Source organism: Hippopotamus amphibius, chromosome 17 (assembly GCF_030028045.1).
Source record: "Hippopotamus amphibius kiboko isolate mHipAmp2 chromosome 17, mHipAmp2.hap2, whole genome shotgun sequence".
In the NCBI taxonomy this organism is placed as follows: Eukaryota; Metazoa; Chordata; class Mammalia; order Artiodactyla; family Hippopotamidae; genus Hippopotamus; species Hippopotamus amphibius.
Window position 1 is genome coordinate 40,291,480 of NC_080202.1, and position 19,173 is coordinate 40,310,652.

Below are 19,173 nucleotides of genomic sequence, written 5' to 3' on the forward strand. Positions count from 1 at the left end.
TATAGAATGGATAACTGATAAGAACCTACTGAACAGCACAGGGAATTCTACTCAATGCTCTGTGATGACCTATATGGGAATAGAATCTGAAAATGAGTGGATATATGTGTATGTATAACTGACTCATTTTTTTCAATGCAATCCCTATCAAATTACCAATGGCACTTTTCACAGAACTAGAACAGAAAATTTTACCACTTGTATGGAAATTCAAAAGACCCTGAATAGGCAAAGCAATCTTGACAAGGAAAGACAGAGTTGGTGGAATCAGGCTCCCTGACTTCAAATTATACTACAAGGCTACAGTGACCAAGACAGTATGGTACTGGCACAAAAAACAGAAATAAGATCAATGGAACAGAATAGAGAGCCCATAGATAAACCCAAGCATATATGGCACCTTATCTTTGACAAAGGAGGCAAGACTATACAACGGGAAAAACACAGCCTCTTCAATAATATTTCTTTTTGACAATAGTCATGGATCCTTGGCCTTGACTTAAGCAGTTCAATGATTACTCTTAACTTGAATCTCAAAGTGTTATTCTTGCTTTAAAATTTTATATATCATATATGCTATTTCTCTGTTTCATAATAGTATATCATCTATTAAAAGGTCAGAATAGTGCCAAAAAAATAAATGAAGAAAGCATTACGTACTTTCAATTAAAAATGAAATAATATAGATGGCTACTGTTTGTGAATGCTTGCCATGCGCCCAACATTCTGCTGAATGCTTTGAAATTATTATCTTATTTTTCTTCTCAAAGAACCCATGAGGTACTTACTATTGTCTAAGAGTTCCCATAGAAGTGAATTAAGGTTGTAAATCCTGTAAGTCTGTGAAATGTAAACAAAACTAATGCCACCACCTTTGTGCTGTTATATCTCCTTAGAACGTTCCTTCTCCCACATCAACTCAGCACTTTCTTATTTTCCCTTTAAGTTCTGGCTCAGAAGCCTCCTCTCCTCTTATGGTTTTCCTTGACATAATTTAAAAATGTAACTCATGTGTTCATCCATTATGCATGATATTACATTTGGACCACTCAAATCTCTCATATTCAACTTACCTAAATGTCCATCTTCAGCTGTGTGGTAAACACCTGAGGTAAACACTTGGACCATACATCATCATCAACATGCATGGAATGGAGCCCACCATCAGCGTTTTCTTTGTATTTCTGGGAATCACTTTTTAAACTTAAATTTTGTTGTGTAATTATGCACAGTATTTAGAGTTCCAAAATAAATTCTACTGTCAAGCTTATCTAAGGAAGTCATGCTTCTATTCCTAGTCCTTCAATGCATTCCCTTACTTCTCCAATAGATAGTCATTTATATAACTTTAAGTTTTCTTTCTCATTGCTATTTTAAATACATATTTTTTGCATATTTATATCGCCTTTGTTTCTTAAATAGATGGTGTGTATAATATACACACATGGCTCTGACTTGCTTTTTTTAACTTAAAAATTTATCCCATAGATTACTTCCCAGTAGAACATTCAGATATTCAACATTATATTTTTAGCCACAAAGTAATCCATTCTGTGGACATAATGTAACTTATTTAGCCCATGTATTGGTATCATCAATTGATCAATTTTTTGGCCTTAGTTATGTAGTTTTTATTGTATATATTATATATTGTGATACATATATATATAATATAATGTATAGTTAGATACAAAATATAATGAATAGTGATATATAATATATGATGAATTCTATATTATATATAATGTATATATTAATACCTAGTTCTTTATTTCTATATCTTTATGTGTAATCTTTAACTATTTGTTTTATTTTCTCCCTCTCTTTCTTAGTATGTCTTTTGATATTTAGGACGTTTTTATTTTCTACTGTTTTGCTTTTATATAAATTTCTTTATATAGTACTCTACGAGCCCAATTTACAGGCAACTGTCAGTTGATGCTCTACCTCCAAAAATCTGTTCTGTTGGGGACTGCATCCCCATTTGTAGCACAGATACCTGCATCTAAGGAAGGGTTCCAAAGCTAATCTTTGTATAAATAAAAGCACAGAGAAAAATATTGTGTATAAGCCTGAGTGCACAAAAGTATCGAAAAATATTTATTAATTTATTTATTTTAAATAAATTTATTTATTTACTGGCTGTGTTGGGTCTTTTTTGCTATGTGCAAGCTTTCTCTAGTTGGAAAGAGTGGGGACTACTCTTCATTGTGGTGTGCAGGCTTCTCATTGTGATGGTTTCTCATGTTGCGGAGCACGGGCTCTAGGCGTGTGGGCTTCAGTAGTTGTTGTCTGAGGGCTCACTAGCTGTGGCTTGTCAGCTCCAGAATACAGGCTCAGTAGTTGTGGCACACGGGCTTAGTTGCTCCAAGGCATGTGGGATCTTCCCGGACCAGGGATCGAACCCGTGTCCACGCATTGGCAGGCAGATTCTTAACCACTGTGCCACCAAGGAAATCCCAGAAAAATATTTAAAAAGAAAACACATCAAAGAGCAGTCAGAAATTACCTGATTACATCTCCATTCCCCACTCCTCAAGCATCAGATGTGAATTCCTAGTCAGTACCCACAGGCAACTGGCAAATTTTTTCTATGTTAGGTATTCTCTCTCCTTTCCCTCCATTTTTGATGTTTTACTACATCTACATGTAAGTGGAATTGCTCTTGTTTAAATTTAATTATGTAAGTGTTTGTTGCTACTACATAAAATACAATTAATTTATGTACACTGACCTAACGTCTCATGTCCTTGCTAGTGTTCATTTCTTAGTTTCAGGAAGGTTTTGTACTGTGGGAACCCCACTTCCTGTTTAGTCCTCCCCCCAGGTAAGTAACTGCTGATTTACCTCCATTCCCTTCCTCATCAGTGAGCCTGCCCTCTAGCTATGTCTCCAAACGAGGCAGATTTAGTGGGCTCTCGGGTTGAAGGGTACATCATTAGTAAAATTGTCCTTTTGGCAATTCTGTTCCCATTTGTACCAGATACCTGCATCGAAAGAAGGGCTCCAAAGTGAATTTTTTTCACAGAAAACAGCACAGAGAAAAATATTGTGTACAAGCCTCTGTGGACAAAAGTATAGAAAATACATAAAAGTAAACACAACAAACAGTGAATTTTTTGAGAAACTCCACAGAACATCAGTTCCATTTGTGCAGAGTTTTTTTGTGTGTTGGTTTCCCCAGCTACCCCAGTGTCTTTAAACAGAGTCTCCCATGTAATAAATGCTCAACAGATACTTTATACATGAATGGGTGAAAAGAATGACATCTAAAGGACCAATGAAAGCAGACTCCCTTTCAGTGAAAACATTGGCTCCCATATCCACATAGAAACAATTGACAGGGCCTCAACACTACTCTCCGATGTGGTCGTGCAGTCTGCCATTTGCCAGTTTCCACCAAAACGCATTGTCTTATCAAGGACCTGAGTCACTCGTCTAGGTCCCCTGTTTGTCCTTAGGAGTGCATGTGGATTTGAAACTTTCCTATCAAAAGAAAGAAGGGAGGCATGACTGTGGTCCTATGGTAAATAGGGGCAGAATCAGGGCACACTTGGTTTGCTGCATGGGTGACACCTATATCGTCCAGTGCAGGTCTGAATACAAACTTGCAGACTGTGTTAAACAGCACCTTGTGCAGCTATTTAGCTGAGGTGATGCGTGAACCATATACTGTGTTCTTTCGGCTTTTATATACACGAAGTTCTCCAAAACTCTACTTTTCACTTATTTGTTCTTTTCTTTCATCAGATGCTTAGTGTCAGATGATTTGCCCATGAAATTAGGAGGCACCTAGGGAAGAATCAGGCAGTGAATAATGGAACTGAGAAGTGACAAGAGCATGCTGTGTGTCCTGCAGGTGTTGGTCAAATACACTCGTCTAGGATCTGAACACAAAATCTCAAAGGAGCAAACATCACACTGAATTTTGAGTGCAGGAAGTGTAACTTTATTTTGGTACAGAAATAGATTAGGTTATAGAAAAGTCCTAGGAAAAGGAAAGTAGGGGAATGATTTCAGCAGTTGTCAAGTGGAAGGGTAAAATCTGCTACCATAGAAGTGCTCCAGGCCATAGGCATCTTCCTCAATAACATGGCCTGGTTCCTCATTGGAATCATGAAGCCCAATTCAGTTGAGCAACATCAGCCCCAATCCATGTGTCCTAGGGGTCAGCACAAAAGGAGGGTCTACCTCTGCGGGCACAGAGGTGAATGGAGATGGCAGTCATAGGGCAGAGAGCTCAGCAGCAGGAAGAAGGGCAGCACACGGGGCGGGGGCAGGTGGAGATGACACAGGTGGGGCGATAGCAAGTGGTGTGGCAGGAGACCCGGCCACAGACTGGGCGCAGGCAGCAGCTGGAGCCACAGGAGCGGGAGCCATAGCAAGAGGGGTGGCAGCAGCTGGAGCTGTTCCAGGAAGGGTGGTGGCAACTGGAGATGCAGCATCTGGGGTGGCAGCAAGTGGGCTGGCAGCACACAGACTGGCAGCCCTGGGGCCTGCAGCAGCTAGAGATGCAGCATCTGGGGCGGCAGCAGGTGGGCTGACAGCACACAGACTGGCAGCCCTGGGGCCTGCAGCAGCTAGAGATGCAGCATCTGGGGCGGCAGCAGGTGGTCCTGCAGCAGGAGGTCTGGCAGCTGCTGGGGTGGCAGCAGGTCTCCTGGCAGAGGTCTTGGCCACAGCTCTGGTCAGAGCAGACAGAGCCACAACAGGAGCTGACCATGGTGCCAATGGAAGGAGTGGGATTCCACAGGTGAGTTTCCAAGAGGGAGGGTTCTTGAGTTTGGCTGTCTCCTTACTCCTGTGGCCTTTTATACTCTGCTGTGAGCTGATGTTACCGTGAGCAACACTCTTTCCTTGTTGTTTTTCCTACTGGAAAGTCAATTAATATTGCTAGGTTAATAATTGTGTTTGTCATGTTAATTATGCCAATATCTAAGAAAAGCATCATTTCCTTTTTCTATTGTGATGATTCAATGAATCTTGTCAAACCATGTGCAACCACTTTGGTGTTTCTTCCTCTGCCTAATGTGTTCTAAATCGGAATATCACATGATATTCTATTACTGAGTTTTTATGTGTCACTTTTCTTCCTTTTTTGTGTATAACTGCATGCCAATACTTTGAGGATGGCCATCACCATGTCAAGTCTCTTTTTATATCAACGTGGAAAAAATGCATGCTACTGATATGTGGGAGGCTGATAGGGAAATAGGAGGAAGGACTCATCATTGGCATTTTGTATACAATGCAGGGAGACTGTGGTCTGGTGGGGGTGCTTTTTGACGTGCTTTTGTACAATGAGGGGAGACTAGGATGTGTTTCCTGGAGGACTGGAGAGTCAGGGGGTTACAAATGACTTCCAATCTCATTGTAATGACTACCCTAAGAGTTAGCTTTGCAATTCCCTTTTCAATGGTAAGAACCATCGAAAAAAAGAGGAGCTTTTCCCCCCAAGGATTCTTCTCCACATGTAGTATGCTGAAGGCGAGTGGGTTTCATCTGCCTTGATAAGCCAACATATGCACTGGATTCTGCATTATATAGAAGGTTTCACTAAAAGCATGTTTGTCTTGTACTCTTTTAATACTTTGAATTCAAGTCATTCTGCTTAAAGAGGCTATGAATGGGCAAGCCTTGCTCTTTGTCCTAAGGGCAATGAAATACGGTATATCAAAAGGCAAGATTTTGGTGAATAGTCCAAGCACCAAAGGATTAGTTTTCTTTTCTTTTTTTTTAAAGAACTTTTATTGAGATACAGTTAACTAGCATACAATAAACTGCATATATTTAGAGTGTATAATTTGGTATTTTTTTTCTTATTAGTAATGTATATGAGCCAATCCCAATGTCCCAATTCACTCCCCCCCAACCCTCCCCACTTTCCCCACTTGGTGTCCATATGTTTGTTCTCTACATCTGTGTAAGGATTAGTTTTCAAAACAAGCATTATGTTTTTGAAAGAAGAATAAGTTGGCAGATTGGGATTGACCTATACACGCTACTGTATATAGAATGGATAACTGATAAGAACCTACTGAACAGCACAGGGAATTCTACTCAATGCTCTGTGATGACCTATATGGGAATAGAATCTGAAAATGAGTGGATATATGTGTATGTATAACTGACTCATTTTTTTCAATGCAATCCCTATCAAATTACCAATGGCACTTTTCACAGAACTAGAACAGAAAATTTTACCACTTGTATGGAAATTCAAAAGACCCTGAATAGGCAAAGCAATCTTGACAAGGAAAGACAGAGTTGGTGGAATCAGGCTCCCTGACTTCAAATTATACTACAAGGCTACAGTGACCAAGACAGTATGGTACTGGCACAAAAAACAGAAATAAGATCAATGGAACAGAATAGAGAGCCCATAGATAAACCCAAGCATATATGGCACCTTATCTTTGACAAAGGAGGCAAGACTATACAACGGGAAAAACACAGCCTCTTCAATAATATTTCTTTTTGACAATAGTCATGGATCCTTGGCCTTGACTTAAGCAGTTCAATGATTACTCTTAACTTGAATCTCAAAGTGTTATTCTTGCTTTAAAATTTTATATATCATATATGCTATTTCTCTGTTTCATAATAGTATATCATCTATTAAAAGGTCAGAATAGTGCCAAAAAAATAAATGAAGAAAGCATTACCTACTTTCAATGAAAAATGAAATAATATAGATGGCTACTGTTTGTGAATGCTTGCCATGCGCCCAACATTCTGCTGAATGCTTTGAAATTATTATCTTATTTTTCTTCTCAAAGAACCCATGAGGTACTTACTATTGTCTAAGAGTTCCCATAGAAGTGAATTAAGGTTGTAAATCCTGTAAGTCTGTGAAATGTAAACAAAACTAATGCCACCACCTTTGTGCTGTTATATCTCCTTAGAACGTTCCTTCTCCCACATCAACTCAGCACTTTCTTATTTTCCCTTTAAGTTCTGGCTCAGAAGCCTCCTCTCCTCTTATGGTTTTCCTTGACATAATTTAAAAATGTAACTCATGTGTTCATCCATTATGCATGATATTACATTTGGACCACTCAAATCTCTCATATTCAACTTACCTAAATGTCCATCTTCAGCTGTGTGGTAAACACCTGAGGTAAACACTTGGACCATACATCATCATCAACATGCATGGAATGGAGCCCACCATCAGCGTTTTCTTTGTATTTCTGGGAATCACTTTTTAAACTTAAATTTTGTTGTGTAATTATGCACAGTATTTAGAGTTCCAAAATAAATTCTACTGTCAAGCTTATCTAAGGAAGTCATGCTTCTATTCCTAGTCCTTCAATGCATTCCCTTACTTCTCCAATAGATAGTCATTTATATAACTTTAAGTTTTCTTTCTCATTGCTATTTTAAATACATATTTTTTGCATATTTATATCGCCTTTGTTTCTTAAATAGATGGTGTGTATAATATACACACATGGCTCTGACTTGCTTTTTTTAACTTAAAAATTTATCCCATAGATTACTTCCCAGTAGAACATTCAGATATTCAACATTATATTTTTAGCCACAAAGTAATCCATTCTGTGGACATAATGTAACTTATTTAGCCCATGTATTGGTATCATCAATTGATCAATTTTTTGGCCTTAGTTATGTAGTTTTTATTGTATATATTATATATTGTGATACATATATATATAATATAATGTATAGTTAGATATAAAATATAATGAATAGTGATATATAATATATGATGAATTCTATATTATATATAATGTATATATTAATACCTAGTTCTTTATTTCTATATCTTTATGTGTAATCTTTAACTATTTGTTTTATTTTCTCCCTCTCTTTCTTAGTATGTCTTTTGGTATTTAGGGAGGTTTTATTTTCTACTGTTTTGCTTTTATATAAATTTCTTTATATAGTACTCTATGAGCCCAATTTATAGGCAACTGTCAGTTGATGCTCTACCTCCAAAAATCTGTTCTTTTGGGGACTGCATCCCCATTTGTAGCACAGATACCTGCATCTAAGGAAGGGTTCCAAAGCTAATCTTTGTATAAATAAAAGCACAGAGAAAAATATTGTGTATAAGCCTGAGTGCACAAAAGTATTGAAAAATATTTATTAATTTATTTATTTTAAATAAATTTATTTATTTACTGGCTGCGTTGGGTCTTTTTTGCTATGTGCAAGCTTTCTCTAGTTGGAAAGAGTGGGGACTACTCTTCATTGTGGTGTGCAGGCTTCTCATTGTGATGGTTTCTCATGTTACGGAGCACGGGCTCTAGGCATGTGGGCTTCAGTAGTTGTTGTCTGAGGGCTCAGTAGTTGTGGCTTGTCAGCTCCAGAATACAGGCTCAGTAGTTGTGGCACACGGGCTTAGTTGCTCCAAGGCATGTGGGATCTTCCCGGACCAGGGATCGAACCCGTGTCCACGCATTGGCAGGCAGATTCTTAACCACTGTGCCACCAAGGAAATCCCAGAAAAATATTTAAAAAGAAAACACATCAAAGAGCAGTCAGAAATTACCTGATTACATCTCCATTCCCCACTCCTCAAGCATCAGATGTGAATTCCTAGTCAGTACCCACAGGCAACTGGCAAATTTTTTCTATGTTAGGTATTCTCTCTCCTTTCCCTCCATTTTTGATGTTTTACTACATCTACATGTAAGTGGAATTGCTCTTGTTTAAATTTAATTATGTAAGTGTTTGTTGCTACTACATAAAATACAATTAATTTATGTACACTGAGCTTATGTCTCATGTCCTTGCTAGTGTTCATTTCTTAGTTTCAGGAAGGTTTTGTACTGTGGGAACCCCACTTCCTGTTTAGTCCTCCCCCCAGGTAAGTAACTGCTGATTTACCTCCATTCCCTTCCTCATCAGTGAGCCTGCCCTCTAGCTATGTCTCCAAACGAGGCAGATTTAGTGGGCTCTCGGGTTGAAGGGTACATCATTAGTAAAATTGTCCTTTTGGCAATTGTGTTCCCATTTGTACCAGATACCTGCATCGAAAGAAGGGCTCCAAAGTGAATTTTTTTCACAGAAATAACAGCACAGAGAAAAATATTGTGTACAAGCCTCTGTGGACAAAAGTATAGAAAATACATAAAAGTAAACACAACAAACAGTGAATTTTTTGAGAAACTCCACAGAACGCCAGTTCCATTTGTGCAGAGTTTTTTGTGTGTTGGTTTCCCCAGCTACCCCAGTGTCTTTAAACAGAGTCTCCCATGTAATAAATGCTCAACAGATACTTTATACATGAATGGGTGAAAAGAATGACATCTAAAGGACCAATGAAAGCAGACTCCCTTTCAGTGAAAACATTGGCTCCCATATCCACATAGAAACAATTGACAGGACCTCAACACTACTCTCCGATGTGGTCGTGCAGTCTGCCATTTGCCAGTTTCCACCAAACGCATTGTCTTATCAAGGACCTGAGTCGCTCGTCTGGGTCCCCTGTTTGTCCTTAGGAGTGCATGTGGATTTGAAACTTTCCTATCAAAAGAAAGAAGGGAGGCATGACTGTGGTCCTATGGTAAATAGGGGCAGAATCAGGGCACACTTGGTTTGCTGCATGGGTGACACGTATATCGTCCAGTGCAGGTCTGAATACAAACTTGCAGACTGTGTTAAACAGCACCTTCTGCAGCTATTTAGCTGAGGTGATGCGTGAACCATATACTGTGTTCTTTCGGCTTTTATATACACGAAGTTCTCCAAAACTCTACTTTTCACTTATTTGTTCTTTTCCTTCATCAGATGCTTAGTGTCAGATGATTTGCCCATGAAATTAGGAGGCACCTAGGGAAGAATCAGGCAGTGAATAATGGAACTGAGAAGTGACAAGAGCATGCTGTGTGTCCTGCAGGTGTTGGTCAAATACACTCGTCTAGGACCTGAACACAAAATCTCAAAGGAGCAAACATCACACTGAATTTTGAGTGCAGGAAGTGTAACTTTATTTTGGTACAGAAATAGATTAGGTTATAGAAAAGTCCTAGGAAAAGGAAAGTAGGGGAATGATTTCAGCAGTTGTCAAGTGGAAGGGTAAAATCTGCTACCATAGAAGTGCTCCAGGCCATAGGCATCTTCCTCAATAACATGGCCTGGTTCCTCATTGGAATCATGAAGCCCAATTCAGTTGAGCAACATCAGCCCCACTCCATGTGTCCTAGGGGTCAGCACAAAAGGAGGGTCTACCTCTGCGGGCACAGAGGTGAATGGAGATGGCAGTCAGAGGGCAGAGAGCTCAGCAGCAGGAAGAAGGGCAGCACACAGGGCGGGGGCAGGTGGAGATGACACAGGTGGGGCGATAGCAAGTGGTGTGGCAGGAGACCCGGCCACAGACTGGGCGCAGGCAGCAGCTGGAGCCACAGGAGCGGGAGCCATAGCAAGAGGGGTGGCAGCAGCTGGAGCTGTTCCAGGAAGGGTGGTGGCAACTGGAGATGCAGCATCTGGGGCAGCAGCAGGTGGTCCTGCAGCAGGAGGTCTGGCAGCTGCTGGGGTGGCAGCAGGTCTCCTGGCAGAAGTCTTGGCCACAGCTCTGGTCAGAGCAAAGTGATCCACAACAGGAGTTGACCATGTTGTTAGAAGATGGAGTTTCTGATATTAGTAAAAGAGTGAATTTACTGAATTTAAAACTTGATGCTTGTCCTGTTTTACTTTGCTGAGATTGCTGTGTCCATATCCTGGACTGTTTCCTAGTTTATTTTCTTGAAGAGATATTAGTCATTATAGTAGATCATTGTGTTTTTCTGGTTAAATATTTTAAGATAAGGAAAAATAAGATTTCCTTTTCCCAGTGTGTTAAGATTTTCCAATGTAATCTTTTTCACAGAATTGCCTTTCCTCTTTTCCTGTTTGTCATGAACTCCATCACTGTGATTCGTGTTTGACTCCATGATGCTGTTTGAATGAATTGTCCGCATGATGCCAAGATCTCTTTTGATGCCAAAAGAGAAGCAGAATTTTAGTAGGCAAATAGAAAGAAAAATGGTCATCTTTGTGAGTTACCTGTATGCCATGAGGAAGACAGATCCTATCTATGAGTCATGAATGCTCATTCCATAGTGGACTCTGGTGCTTCAAAGTATGTGCTAAGGACTACTTCCTGTATCCAATTTGAAACTGTTACCAATAACTCATTGTTTTTAACTATTAAAAATCATTTGGAGCCACCTTGAAGAGACTCTCACTGGCCCAATACGGAGCAACTTGAACAACAAAATGAATAATGGTGATAAAGGATTTTAACCCACTAAATAAAATAAAAATCCATGAGTCCATACTGAGACTAATTATGTAAAGAAATAAAAAAGGAAGAAGATGCGATGGTAAATGGGATGGTTTCCTTAATTTCTCTTTCTGCCCTTTCATTGTTAGTGTATAGGAATGCAAGAGATTTCTGTGTGTTAATTTTGTATCCTGCAACTTTACCAAATTTATTGATGAGCTCTAGCAATTTTCTGGCAACATATTTAGGATTTTCTATGTATAGAATTCTGTCATCTGCAAACAGTGATAGTTTTACATCTTCTTTTCCAATTTGGATTCCATTTATTTATTTTTCTTCTCCAATTGCCATGGCTAGGACTTCCAAAACTATGTTGAATAAAAGTGGCAGGAGTGGACTTGTTGAGATACGTTGGTTCCCTCTATGCCCACTTTCTGGAGAGTTTTTACCATGAATGAGTGTTGAATTTTGTCAAAAGCTTTTGGTGCATCTATTGAGATGATCATATGTCATTTCTATTTTTCCAGATCTTTATTGGAGCATAATTGTTTTAAACTGTTGTGCTAGTTTCCACTGTACAACAAAGTGAATCAACTGCATAACACAGGGAGATCAACTCGATGATTGGTGATGACCTTGAGATGATCATATGGTGTTTATTCTTCAGTTTGTTAGTGTGGTGTGTTACAATGATTGATTAGCATATATTGAAGAATCCTTGCATCCCTGGGATAAATCCCACTTGATCATGGTGTATAACAATTTTAATGTGTTGCTGGATTTGGTTTGCTAGTATTTTGTTCAGGATTTTTGTCTATATGTTCATCAGTGATATTGGCTTGTATTTTTCCCTTTTTTTGTGATATCTTTGTCTGGTTTTGGTATCAAGGTGGTGGTGGCCTCGTAGAATGAGCTTGGGGGGTGTTCCTTCCTCTGCAAATTTTTGGAAGCACTTCAGAAGGATAGGTGTTAACTCTTCTTTAAATGTTTCATAGAATTTGCCTGTGAAGCCATCTAGTCCTTGACTTTTGTTTGTTGGAAGTTTATAAATCACAGTTTCAATTTCAGTGTTTGTGATTGGTCTGTTCATATTTTTAATTTCTTCCTGGTTCAGCCTTGGAAGGTTGTACCTTTCTAAGAATTTGTCCATTTCTTCTAGGTTGTGCATTTTATTCGCATAGAGTTTCTTGTAGTAGTCTTTTATGATCTTTTAAAAAAATTTTTTATTTACTGGCTGCATTTTGTTGCTGCTTGCAGGCTTTCTGTAGTTGCAGCGAGTGGGGGATACTCTTCATTGCAGTGTGCTGGCTTCTTATTGCGGTGGCTTCTCTTGTTGCAGAGCATGGGTTCTAGGTGTGCAGGCTTCAATAGTTGTGGCACATGGGCTCAATAGCTGTGGCATGCGGGCTCTAGAGCACAGGCTCAGTAGTTGTGGCACACGGGCTTAGTTGCTCCGCGGCATGTGGGATCTTCCCAGACCAGGGCTCGAACCTGTGTCCCCTGCATTGTCAGGTGGATTCTTAACCACTGCACCACCAGGGAAGCCATCTTATGATCTTTTGTATTTCCGTGGTGTCCATTGTAACTGCTCCTTTTTAATTTCTAATGTTACTGATTTGAGTATTCTCCCTTTTTTACCTTGATGAGTCTGGCTAAAGTTTTATCAATTTTGTTTATCTTCTCAAAGAATTAGCTTTTAGTTTCATTGATCTTTGCTATTGTTTTCTTCATCTCTATTTCAATGGTACAAATGAACTTATTTGCAAAACAGAAATAGAGTCACAGATGTAGAAAACATACTTATGGTTACCAGGGAGAAAAAGGGGGGAAGAGTGGATAAATTGGGACACTGGGTTTGACCTATACACACTACTATATATAAAACAGATAACTAATAAGGACCTACTTTATAGCACAAGAAACTTAACAATACTCTGTAATGACCTATATGGGAAAATAATCTTAAAAAGAGTGGATATATGTATGTGTATAACTGATTCACTTTGTTGTACAGGAGAAACCAACACAACTTTTTAAATCAACTATACTCCAGTAAAATTTTTTTTTAAAAAGGAAGAGGAGAAAGTTGTCCATGGCAGTAGAATGTCAACTAATAAATGTAGAAGGAAAAATGAAATTAAAAATCACCATATACAATCCTCATAATGAAACTTGATTCACGTAAATATAATCCATGGATGCTATAACTAGTGTATGAAAGTTTGATGGGAAATAGGATATTTGTACACTTTCACAATATCTTCCCATCAGTTGTTTATTAATTTCAAAGGAAAGCACCCTAGCTTTATGTGGAGAAATTTTAGGATACAACCTTAACCATGGAATCAAAGTTAGCATCATTAATAATGGGACAAGCTGACATGTGCCTCCTTAAGTCACACACTGAGAGACACATCACTTAACGTAGTTTTCCTGTCAAAATGCATCATCTGAATCTAATTATGAGGAAATGTCAGACAAACACAGACTAAGGAATAGTCCACATTGACTGGCCTGTTCTCTCAGAAAATGTCAGACTCATACGAAGAAAGACCATGGAAATGTTTCAGATTTAAAAAGACTAAAGAGACACATCTAAATGAAGTGCATGGATGTGGATAAAGATTTTGTTATAGGACATTATTGGTACAACTGACAACATTTAGATATTAAATGTATATTAGATAATAGTAATGTATCAACATTTAATTTAATTGATATCTGTATTGGGATTTTGTAAGAAAATGACTTTAGCCTTCAGATCTAAGTCTATCTTTATCTAAACCATATCATTATCTATCTTTCCTATATATCATCTATCTATCTGTATCTGTCTATCATCTATCATCTATCTATCTAACTATCTATCTATCTATTTATCTATCTATCTATCTATCTATCTATTATCTACCTATCATCGGCCCACCTACCTACCTATATCCATCTATTCGAGAAAAAAAAATGTGGTGAAATTTTGAATATAGGTACAAGATATATGGTATAAAGGAGTTCTCTCTATTACTCTTGGAACTGTTTGGTAAATCTGAAATATTTCTTAAAATAAAAAGTAAAAAAAAATCAAAAGTGATTGACATTTTAAAAATCTTTTTCTGCAGTGTTAGTATATTAAGAGTAAATAGTTTATGTCTTTTGGGAGAAATATTAAAGTATACAATAAATTTTACTTTATAGGAGCATCTACTGATTTCTAACTAATGCCATAATTATTCATCTTTTTTTTCTTAGTTTTTGTTTTTTAATTTTTAAAAAATTTTTGACCACACCATGCGGCATGTGGGATCTTAGTTCCCAGACCAGAAATGGAACCTGTGCCTCCTGCAGTGGAAGTGAGGAGTCTTAACCACTGGACCACCAGGAAGTCCCTCTTTCATCTTCTTGGGCCCCTGAAAATATAGGACTTTTAGAAACATAGCTGACTGAGTTGATATAAACAGACCTACCTTCTAGTTCATGCGAATAGAAATGTTTGAGAAATATTTTTTAAATATTTCCATTACATGGCTGAACTTGAAAAAAAGGCAATAAGATTTCTCATTTCCCAAAAACAAAAAGGGAACTCTAACTGCAAGCAATAGCTGGTGTCCTGGGGCCTATAAAGGTTTGGTATCAAGTTGTAGGCTTTCAGAGTGGGAGGCTGGTAGTTGAAACCCAAGCAGGTGCAAGAAATGAGACTTTAAGCTGTCACAAGGCAGAGTCCAGAAAGGGGAAGTTCTGTCTAAAGTTTGCATTCTTAAAATGAGACCTCATAAGATGGGGACAAGAAAATATTAATCTCCCCACAAGGGATTATAAGTGGTTATCAAAGTGCCCATGGACATCTAAACCACAGCAAGATCGCCAAAATTTCTAATTCATGCTAAACTCACAGGGAAGGAATCTCAAGGTGAGAAACTCTTACAAAATAGTGAATACCCTTGGAAGCGTGAGACACAAAAGCAAAAAACGTAGCACACAGAAATAATTCCCTTAAAAGTAAAACTCAAAATAAAATAACATTAAGCACGGGGAGAAATAAACCTGTAAGAAACTACACATAGACTTCATGAGTTGTCCGCAGGGGAGAATGTTATAAAATATATATTAAAAAAACAGAGTCCCTCCCATCAGGAAGCATGCACAAGCCTCCTAGATAGTTTCCTCAACAAGAGGGCAGACGGCAGTATCAAGCGCTATCAGCAGTATTTCGTCTTGTGGAACTGAAAACCACAGCCACAGAAAGAGAAAATGAAAAAGCAGAGGACTTTGTACCAGGTGAAGGGACAGGATAAAACCCAAGAAAAACAACTAAATGAAGAGGAGATAGGCACCCTTCCAGAAAAAGAATTCAGAATAATGATGGTGAAGGTGATCCAGGACTTTGGAAAAAAGACTGGATGCAAAGATGGAAAAGTTTACCAAAGACCTAGAAGAATTAAAGAGCAAACAAACAGAGATATGCAACACAATAACTGAAATGAAAAATACACTAGAAGGAATCAATAGCAGATTAACTGAGGCAGAAGGATGAATAAGTGACCTGGAAGACAGAATGGTGAAAATCACTGATGCGGAAAAGAATAAGGAAAAAAAAATGAAAAGCACTGAAGACAGCCTAAGAGACCTCTGGAACAATGTTAAATGCACCAACATGCGCATTATAGGGGTCCCAGAAGGAGAAGAGAGAGAGAAAGGACCTGAGAAAATATTGGAAGAGATTACAGTTGAAAACTTCCCTAACATGGGAAAGGAAATAGCTACCCAAGTCCAGGAAGTTCAGAGAGTCCCAGGCAGGATAAACCCAAGGAGAAACATGCCAAGACATATAGTAGTCAAATTGACAAAAATTAAAGACAGAAAAAAGTTATTAAAAGCAACAAGGGAAAAATGACAAATAACATACAAGGGAACTCCTATCAGGTTAACAGCTGATTTCTCAGCAGAAACTCTGCAAGCCAGAAGGGAGTGGCATGATATATTTAAAGTGACAACAGGGAAGAACCTACAACCAAGAATACTCTACCCAGCAAGGATCTCATTCAGATTTGACAGAGAAATCAAAAGCTTTACAGACAAGCAACAGCTAAGAGAATTCAGCACCACCAAACCAGCCCTATAACAAATGCTAAAGGAACTTCTCTAAGCAGGAAACATAGGAGAAGAAAAGGACCTACAAAAACAACAACAAAACAATTAAGAAAATGGTAATAGGAACATACATCTCCATAATTACCTTGAATGTAAATGGACTAAATGCATCAACCAAAAGACACACATTGGCTGAATGGATAAAAAAACAAGACCCATATATATGCTGTCTACAAGAGACCCACTTCAGACCTAGGGACACATACAGATGGAAAGTGAGGGGATGGAAAAAGATATTCCATGCAAACGAAAATCAAAAGAAAGCTGGAGTAGCAATAGTCATATCAGATAAAATAGATTTTAAAATAAAAAATGTTACAAGAGACAAGAAAGGACACTACATAAAGATCAAGGGATCCATCCAAGAAGAGGAGATGACAATTATAAATATATATGCACCCAATATAGGAGCACCTCAATACATAAGGCAAATGCTAACAACTATGAAAGAGGAAATGCAAAGCAGAAATAGAGACACGGATATAGAGAACAAACACATGGACACCAAGTGGGGAAAGTGGGGAGGGTTGGAGGGGGATGAAACGGGAGATAAAAAAAATAAAAAAATAAAAATAAATAAAATAAAATATATATTAAAAAAACCCAATATTTATGGCATGGTAGGTATGAAATGGAGCAGGACCCTATGGTCCTTGCCCCTCCATGTCCTCAACCTGCCTTTTGCCTGTGGAAAAACTTTAGCCAAAGGATAAGTTTAATCAGAGAAGTGAGAAAATGAAGAAACAAAGGAAAACAGTTGAAGGAGACCAAATAATAATAGTTTAGTCAGTAAGCATAGTCAAGGACGCTTAGTTCCTTCTCAAGGGCTATCGATAATATTCTGAGCCATATCATGTGAGCTGTCTTGTAGATACTGAAACCCCCACCATGTGGAAAAATTTAACTACATGGTGACCAGGCTGTAGCCATGACATGAGCTGCCACAGTTCTGAGAACTGGCCTCAAAGAAATGGAAACAAAGCAAACATGGAACTGAAGATTAACTGTACCTGAAACAATCAAGATGACTCTGGTCAGACCACCGATGTCCAATTTCAAGATGACTGTCAGAGCTGACTGTATTGTTTCTGCATGTAGCCCCCTCCCTCTGTCTAAAAAAGCTCTTGCCCCCTGATTGTCAGTGGTGGGGAGTCGGCCTTTGGACAGGCATCCCCCCTCCCCTCCCCCGGTTTGCCGGCATCCAAAATAAAGCAAACTTCCCTTTCCACCCGCCTGGCTTCTTTATTGGCTTTTGAGTGGCAAGTAGCCAGACCCCACTTGCGGTTATGGGTGTAGGAAAAGGGAATACAACCCCTAAGAACTGAGATAATTGAAGATTCTGAAGGAGACAATAAATTAATTGGGGCTCAAAGAAGTTCTTGAATCTGTGGTTGAAGTTTTTCATCAGTTTTGTCAAATTGCCTGTCACTATCTCTTCATTTATAGTGTCAGCCCTGTTCTTTCTTCACTTTTTCTGGAACTCCGGTTTAGGTGTAAATTAGCCCATCTCACTGTGCTCCATATGCGTCCTACACTCTTGCCTATATTTTTAACCTTTTTTCCTCTCTGTACATCAATGTAGATATTTTCTATTTCCAATTTCCTCTTCCTCTCTTCTATTCTGTCTGTTAAACCTATTTATTGAATTCAGAATTTCAGTTTTTGAGTTTTTCAGTTCCAGGATTTTCACTGGACTTTGTTTGTTTGTTTACAGGTTCCAGTTTTCTGACAAAATTGACCATTTTTCATCTATTATTTCAAATATATTAATCATAGTTATTCTAAAGTTAGTTTTAACACCCACATATGGATCATCTTTGAATCTATTTCTATTGTCTGTTCCTTGTTTTTAATAATTTCGTCCTTTTATTCTGGCATACCTGGTAATTTTTTTTTAATTGAATGTCAGACATTATGTATGAAAAGCTGTAGAGGCTTGAGGTGACTTTTATCTTCCACATGAAAGGATTTAATTTTCTTCTTAGGCCATGGGTTCTCAATCCTACCTGCATAGGTCAACTCCCAATGCTTACAAACATCTGTTTTCTTAACTTTATCCAGTTCTCACAGTTATCCTCATTGAGAGATTTGGTCTGACATCATCTGCTTTGTCATAGCTAGAAGTGAAATTCTGCCCTTTAATTTTTCCAGAAGCCACTCTCTTTTGGACCTTGTACTCTACTAGTAGTCTTTTTACTTCGCCGGTTATTCCTTTCTAGTCCCTTGTGGTTGCTATTGCTCCTCCTTCAACTTACAAATGATGGCGTTTCCCATGGCTCAGGCCATAGATATCTTCTCTTTAAACACCTAACTCCCTATGACTCAGGAAAACATCTAAAGACCCATGGCATTAAAAACTATTTTGGATTGGTAAGCAGCTCACTCACATACTTTGGTAGGTGGACACTAAGATGACCCTCAGTGATCCCTGCCTCCTGGTACTCATGCGCTTGTGTAACCCCTCCCCCTTGAGTGTGAGCTCAACATAGTGATTCACTTCGAATGAATGGAACACAGCAATGGTGAAGATATATTGTTTTCAAGATTAGGTTATTATAAGAAGACTGTGGCACCCCCCTTGGATTTTCTCTCTATTTCTCTGTCTTTCGGATCACTCACTCTGGGGGAAGCCAGCTGCCACGTTGTGTGAGCAGCCCACACAACTGAGCGAACACTGAACTCAGGTGAAGAACTGAGTTCTCTTGCCAACAGCCATGTGAGTGAGCTTGGAAGTGGATTTTCTTCTTCATAATAAGGCAGCCCTAGCCAACCACTTGCTTGCAACCTTGTGAGAG

The 19,173-nt window shown here is 38.6% G+C and overlaps 1 protein-coding gene across 2 annotated transcripts; it reads right to left on the reverse strand.

Annotated features, from left to right (window-relative positions):
• Positions 1-4,240: 4,240 nt before the first annotated feature.
• LOC130840113 (keratin-associated protein 4-7-like) lies at positions 4,241-10,582 on the reverse strand. 2 transcript variants are annotated; one of them, XM_057715228.1, is made up of 2 exons: positions 10,375-10,582; positions 4,241-4,671 (listed from the first exon to the last, which is right to left on the reverse strand). In XM_057715228.1, exons 1-2 carry the CDS (start codon positions 10,580-10,582, stop codon positions 4,241-4,243), a joined length of 639 nt encoding a protein of 212 aa, XP_057571211.1. The 2 variants fall into 2 exon arrangements, with proteins under 2 accessions (XP_057571211.1, XP_057571212.1); XM_057715229.1 differs by lacking the exon at positions 10,375-10,582 and having other exon boundaries at positions 4,241-4,723.
• Positions 10,583-19,173: the final 8,591 nt, after the last annotated feature.